This window comes from Coenobita brevimanus, chromosome 40 (genome assembly GCF_032717465.1).
Source record: "Coenobita brevimanus isolate Jiangsu-jjx chromosome 40, ASM3271746v2, whole genome shotgun sequence".
Lineage (NCBI taxonomy): Eukaryota > Metazoa > Arthropoda > Malacostraca > Decapoda > Coenobitidae > Coenobita > Coenobita brevimanus.
This window is the reverse complement of record NC_136993.1, coordinates 24,647,484-24,654,469: the sequence shown is the minus strand read 5'-3', so window position 1 is coordinate 24,654,469 and position 6,986 is coordinate 24,647,484. Positions and strand designations below refer to the sequence as shown.

The window sequence follows — 6,986 nt, the reverse complement described above, 5'->3', positions numbered from 1 at the left end:
AAGCGTACCGCCCTCCGCCTGTCGGCTCATAGTCGGGAAGCTCATAGGCCTCTACCTCGGGGTTCCCTTCTTTATTAGATTTTGAAAATGCCCAGTTCCGTTCTATACTGAGGACACTGGGCGCTGATGGGTTACGGTAACGCACCGAGTAATCTGTGAACCCAGCTCTCATCCGTCATATTCCAGGATCCATTAAATGTCATACTGAGGATGATGAACATCATATATGACATGTCTGAGCCGATCCTACTTGGTCGCATGTCAGTAAGACACAGGAAGCATCGTTCTTTTTACAAATGGATACATAATACGAGCATTAATCAGGCGTCTATCCAAATTCAGTATAGTTCCCGATTATTTTTAAGATCTTTGAACTGCGTTATAGCACAGCAACTTTTCTGGATGGTTAGAGGTTACAGGAATGAACGTCATCAATCTATGCTGGTAAGAAATATTACTTGAAAAGGGAGAAGAGTAAATAAAATCACTCCATACTTACCTGACAACGGAGAAAGCTTTAGCCTGCAGTGATTTACGTAAAAGGAAAATGATAATGATGAGTAATTCATTTCACAATTTCCCTTCTGGACTATATGAGTGATATACGTTTCGTGTTAACCGTCAGTGCACAAAATTCTTTTACGATGAGAGAATTTTCTTCCTCCTTTGAATTATTAAATAACTTATCCAGTACACTGCTAACTGTTCACAGTTACATGTGTGCTTCATCGAACATTTGCTGCTTTATATTATACAGTATAAAGCATTTTACCCTAGAACCATTCCCATACATTATACTAAATCTGCACAAAATCTGTCTATCTATATACCTAGGCTGCTTCCCCCAAAGAGAAGATGGTAGCCGAGACAGGACAACACACTCCCAGTTTACTCATCCACACATACACATTTATACGTATCTTAGCCCCTAGAGGAGAAGGGACAGAGATCTTCACCACGCCACACCGCACGAGGTTCAACAGCGCAATGCAATCAGTGACATCCGCAGCAGGGCCCGACAGTAGAGCTGGATTACCCCTGCTACATCATAATGGACTCATCCCGTTACCTGCACCTGACCTGATCAGCTGATCAGATCAAATGCGGGAGAATGTCGCCTCGGGGCTGCGTCACCATTTATTCATTCACAATTTCTCTCCAGTCATCCCTATCATGCGCAGCCACTCTTCCGTGCTCTACAGACAAAGTTTACATAACATTTATCAAATTCTCATATATATTCCCTTCTTTTACCTCAAAACACTAAAATACAGGCAAATAATAGATGGGATGATGACAATAATATGTAGCAATGGAAAATTTTTGAAACTATTATACAAAAATAATAGTATGTAATATATTCCCGTATAATGAGCGCCAATAGCAGTGACACGGTTTTGTCAGAAGATTAAATGTAATTCGGGAAACATTATGAAAGCCCTACCAGATTGTGGAATATATTCTATTTAATAACAGAATAGAAGGAAAACAAATGAATAAGAAAAAAAATAATCCATACACCAAATTATTGGCATCCTTATGTTCTCACTAAATTTCACGACACGACAATTGGCGCTCACTGTACATTCAGATCATTGTTATGAGAACAGCTGATTTTTTCTTACAAAAGATATATAGCTACAGGAAGCATTTGTTTAAAGGAAACAATGGTTCAAGGTCACTTGAAAGTGGCACATTTAAAAACATTCTCTTACGAACAAAGAAGCCATGAACCACGTGGACTTACTACATTGAGGGTCTTGCAATATACGGGATCTCAATATGCGAAACACATATATGCGAATTCGACTCAGGAAAAAAAGTTAAAATACAAAATGTGTTCCTAAAATGCGAATCCGTCATCTGAAAGCAAGAGAAAAACGGTGTTCCCGTCAAAATGGTAGTATCCGAAGCGACCACCAGATGGCTCATAGGTTTCCTGCCCTTTTCCTCCTTCACGGGATCCCTCAAGTCAAGTTTCAGGACTCTCAGCCTCTGTCTGCCCGCACTGCACTCTCATATTGTGGTGTTTTTAGCAATGTACAAGACCCACTCTTGCTCATCTGGTACAGTATTGGCCCACCACTTCATTCCAAGAATATGGGAATCATTTTGGAGCTGAAAATGAAGGTTATATAGTTGAATAAGCATGGTAAAAGAAACTCAAACATTGGACGTGAACTTGGCTTAGGCGAATCAACAGCGAGGGACAGTCTCAAGAAGGAGCTGATTTTTTGAACCGTCAAGACTTTTGGAAGCCAGCAAGGCAGGCACGTGCAGAGGGGGGGGCGGAGGGGGCTTGAGCCCCTGCCCCTTTGAACCTTGATGCCCAAAGTGCCCTTTTGTCAGAGTTTTTGTGTGTGAAAATCCGTCTGTGCAGCCCAAAATAATAATAAAAAAATAATAATTTAGATCTACCTTGGTCGACCTCGATCACGTGATCCACAATGTGCCCTGCCCTCAGTTGTAGTGATTCGCAATTTTGCATTGCCATTTTCTTGTCTTTTTTCTCGTTGTTTGACGTTTGTCTTTTAGCTGGTATCCGGTTGGGTTGAAAGAGAGAGAGAAAAAAAAAACAAGGAACACCAGTTACACCACAGCCACACATTTTAGCCTGCCGTAATCGTACGTGTCCTGGTCGCGTCACAGTGTGACGCGTCCAGAACACGTCACGGGACTGTTTAGCTGCTAATCAAAGCTGCTGGAGAGGGCCGCGGGTGACAGTGATAGTGCAGATCCGAGGGGGTAAACAAACATCTTGTCTGCCGACTCTGCCGCCGGTGAGTATGTTTTGCATTTGCAGTGGTATTCGTTTGTGCATGGATGGTGTATTCTTACAAGATGCAGTGAATTACTATTAAACGGTCTCTGGTAATAAAGGGCAGATTTTGAATGGATTAAATTTGTGGCTATACAGTACAATGTTTGAAGATGAAATGTCTCCCTGTCCCAGTGTGTTTGTGTGTGTACAGTGTTTTATATGCATCAGATTGTAGTTTAACGATCGCATATGCGGCATTTCATTGTGCAGAGTCTGAGAGATGCCTCGTAAGGAGAGGAGGTTAAAACAAAAACAAAAGGAGCTGTGTGAGGCCGCGAAAGGCAGTGGATCACTTACCAGCTGGATGACAGAGAAAAGAAAAGGTAAGAATAACAGTTACTTGTACCAGCTAGCTATTTACATTGCAGAGTCACAGACTACTACACCCTCCATCTGCCTCACTACACCCTCCATCTGCCCCACTACACCCTCCATCTGCCCCACTGCACCCTCCATCCTGCCTCACTACACCCTCCATCCTGCCTCACTACACACAGTTTCAATGTTGTTCTCAATAACAATACCAATCAATAATTATCCCACCATTCACGATAGACAATGTAACAGCAGATTGTACCTTGTTTCTAGATGGACTGGGAGCGAGTCATGACGAATCAGATGAGAGAATGGAAGGAGAAAAAGAAGAGAAAGAAGAAGACACTGTGCATCAGAGAAATGAGAGCTTGCTGGAAACTGAGAGCCAGGAGGAGACAGAGGCTGGAGGAAGGCCTGGAAGGGTGTCAGAGGTTATTGAGCCCACACAGAATGTTGAGGTAGAGGAAACAGCTATCCAGGAGAAAGATGTTGGAGTGAGAGAGGCAGAGCCTGAATTACAGATTACACAAACTGTGGAGGTAGAGGGAGCAGCAAGCCAGGAGGAGGCAGATACCAGAGGGAGGCAAACATTCTCACACCTGCTTGAACTTACCCACCCAAATGATCCTGCCCATGTCCAACAACATAACATCAAATGTGATGATTCCTTCATTCAGTTTTGCAACAGTACCGGACCCTGTCAACCAGTACTCTCATCCTTTCCAAAAAATGAAAAAGGGCGGTCATTTCAAAAGAAATGGTATGAGAACAACACATGGCTAGAGTACTCCCCAAGTCTTGACGCAATGTTTTGTTTCAGCTGTCGTCTTTTTTTGAGTGAAGAAAAATACACAAGCCGGAAAACATGGAAATCAGAAGGAGTTAATCAGTGGAGAAAGGCTCTTGATAGAATTAAAGATCACAGTGCCTCAGAATCACACATGTGTAGTATGGTGAGGTGGAACAATTCAAAAAAGAGATCACTGGAGGCAGCTTTCGAAATGGGTGACCGTGCATCACAAGCTGCTAAAGACAGGGAAAGAGAAAAAAACAGAGAAATCTTGTCCCGTTTACTAGCCACCACACTTTACCTGGCAAGACAGGGCATGCCTTTCAGAGGAGACGATGAGAACCCGTCAAGCCAAAATCGAGGTAATTTCATAGAGTTGGTAGAGTTATTTGGTAAATATGACAGTATAATTAAATTGCACTTAGAATCGGTAAAACAGAAGCAAGGACCTGCTAAAAGACCTCTTGTCTCACTCCTCTCCAACAGAAGTCAGAATGATATGATTAGAGCTTTGGCCATATCAGTAAAAAGAGTGATCCAGAAAGAAATCCAAGAGAGCAAAATCTTTTCAATTCTCATGGATGAAACCACAGATGCTGCACACACTGAACAGGTTTCTTTTGTCATTAGGTATGTGCATAACATGAAAATCAATGTGCGCTTTCTTCAGGTGTGTAACATTCATAACACAAGGGGAGATTCTCTTGAAAACTTAGTGATAGCTCTACTTGAAGAAAATAATCTGAAGTTGGAAAACATCCGGGGTCAAGGTTACGATGGTGCTGCAAACATGAGCGGACGCTTTAACGGACTTCAGTCAAGAATCCTTAAAAGAAATCCAAAGGCATTGTACGTACACTGCTAGGCACACTGCCTTAATCTGGTGTTAGTTGAAAGTGCAAAGTCGAACATCTGTTTTGTCAGCTTCTTTAACTTAGTTGAGAAACTTTATGCTTTTGTGGCCAACTCATCTAAACGACACTCTGCGTTTATTGAAATGCAGAAGACGATGTACCCTGATCGGCGTCCACTGGAGCTAAAGAAGCTGTCAGACACGCGGTGGGCCTGCAGAGAAACAGCCCTTTGCACTCTGAGGAAGGTCCTCCCAACTGTCATGCAGTTTCTTGAGGAAATGACACAGCAAGTCCCTCCTGACTCTATGCAATGATTCTACTCAAGAGCATCAACTTTGAATTCTTCCTGTGTTTGGAAATCACCTGTCCAATCTTCCAGGTAACTGCGATGGCTTCTAATGCTTTGCAGCAGAAAGACATGGACCTGGGTGCAGCATACAAAGTTGTTAATGGAGTTTTACAGGGACTGGCGCACAGCAGAACAGAGGAGGAGTTTGATAATATGTATAAACAGGCTACAGAGAAGGCTGCTTCAGTGGGCCTGGACCCTCCAACTGAGATTCCTGGTCAAGCTAGGAGGAGGAAAATGCCAGCTAAGTACAAGTTCACTGCCACAACAGCTACTGTTGATCACACTTTCCCTTCTTTGCAAGACTACTATCGGGTTAAAGTGTATTACGTTTTTGTGGACACAATGACACATGAGCTTCGGAGACGCTTTAAAGGAGAAGATAACTCCACTTGGGAAATCCTAAATGCTTTCCACAGCCTGACAGTTCCAGAGAACTGGAAAACAGCAAATCCTCCAACAGAAGCACTGCAAGCTGTGAAGAAACCCTGTCAGTTCTATAACATTGAAGTAGACAAATTGCAGACAGAACTTAAGGTCTTCCATGCATCATACTCATGCCCCTCACCCATCAGTGTGACATCTATTCTTACAGTGGTCAAAGATAACAATGCACATGTGGTTTTCCCTAACTTGACTGAGCTGCTGAAGACCTACGGCACCCTTCCGGTGTCTACAGCTACTGTGGAACGTTCTTTCTCAAAACTGAAGCTGGTGAAAACAAAACTTCGCACCCTTTGCACAGAGGAGAGGTTGTCGGAGCTTCTTTTACTTGCGATTGAAAAGGATATTCCAGTCAACCTTAGTGAAGTCATTGATATTTTTAAGAGCATGGGCAACAGGAAGTTGCTGTTGTAACTGCAAGAGAAGATGCCACTGTGATGTGTAAACACACACACACACACACACACACACACACACACACACACACACACACACACACACACACCTTAGTGACCTCTAATCTCTATTCTTTCTCTCATTAATCAGTTACATTTAGTTACATTAATAACATTATAAAATAATTATGAATACATCATTCATGTCTATGATGTCTGTTAATAAATGCAGGATGGATTGAAACAATAAACATTTAAGATTTCAGAAATATGAATTTTTATTATTACTGGCCTCTGTCTACTAATTTATACATGAGTAATTTGAGTATGAACAATGATGTGGTATGTTGTGATTCGATGTTATCTTTATGAATATGGGTTGCTACAATTCAACCGGTTATAGTCAGGTATACTTTTGCATCCTTTCTCAAATTCATGCTCCATGTGCCCCTTTTTAACTTTTGAGCCCCTGCCCCTCCAACGGTCTCTGCACGGCCCTGGTTCACTCCTTTGTTTTCCCAGTCTAGCTTTCTGAAAATACTTTCTAGGCATGCTGTAAATAATTTTGGTGAAATTGTATCTCCCTGACGCAAGCCCTTCTCAATCTTAATTTTTTCTGAGTCCTTATGTAATTTAACTGTAGCAGTTCCCTCTTTATATATGTTTTCGAGCAGGTTTACAATGTTCTCATTCACTCCTTGTTCTCTTTAATCATATATATATATATATTGTTACATAGCCTATGATTTCATCATCCTTTGTGTAATTTTAACGCACAGTATGCTGTATGTTTGATCACGAGCGTGTTCTGCCTCAGTCCCCCCCTTCTACCGTTATAGTAGAGTAAGTCGTTCTCTCTGTTATTCAGAGCGGGATTTTCAGCTTTTTGTCCCCATGGCTTCATTTGCGCGTCCTTCTTACAAGTTGTATCAAGCTCTGCTGGCCCCTATATAATGAGCTCAGTCTCTGCATCATTGCCACTTAGATCTGCTCCTCATTTTGTTCACATCTCTGTCCT

At 42.1% G+C, this 6,986-nt stretch overlaps 1 protein-coding gene across 1 annotated transcript; it reads left to right on the top strand.

The window, feature by feature from the left end:
* The first annotated feature begins 5,090 nt into the window (after positions 1–5,090).
* Positions 5,091–5,987, top strand: LOC145396998 (zinc finger MYM-type protein 1-like). The gene has a single exon (XM_080270222.1). It carries the CDS (start codon positions 5,091–5,093, stop codon positions 5,985–5,987), a length of 897 nt encoding a protein of 298 aa, XP_080126348.1.
* Positions 5,988–6,986: the final 999 nt, after the last annotated feature.

Bases quoted from the DNA above. Each gene is read 5' to 3' on its own strand.
- LOC145396998 (XM_080270222.1), top strand. From the start codon at position 5,091: ATGATTCTACTCAAGAGCATCAACTTTGAATTCTTCCTGTGTTTGGAA.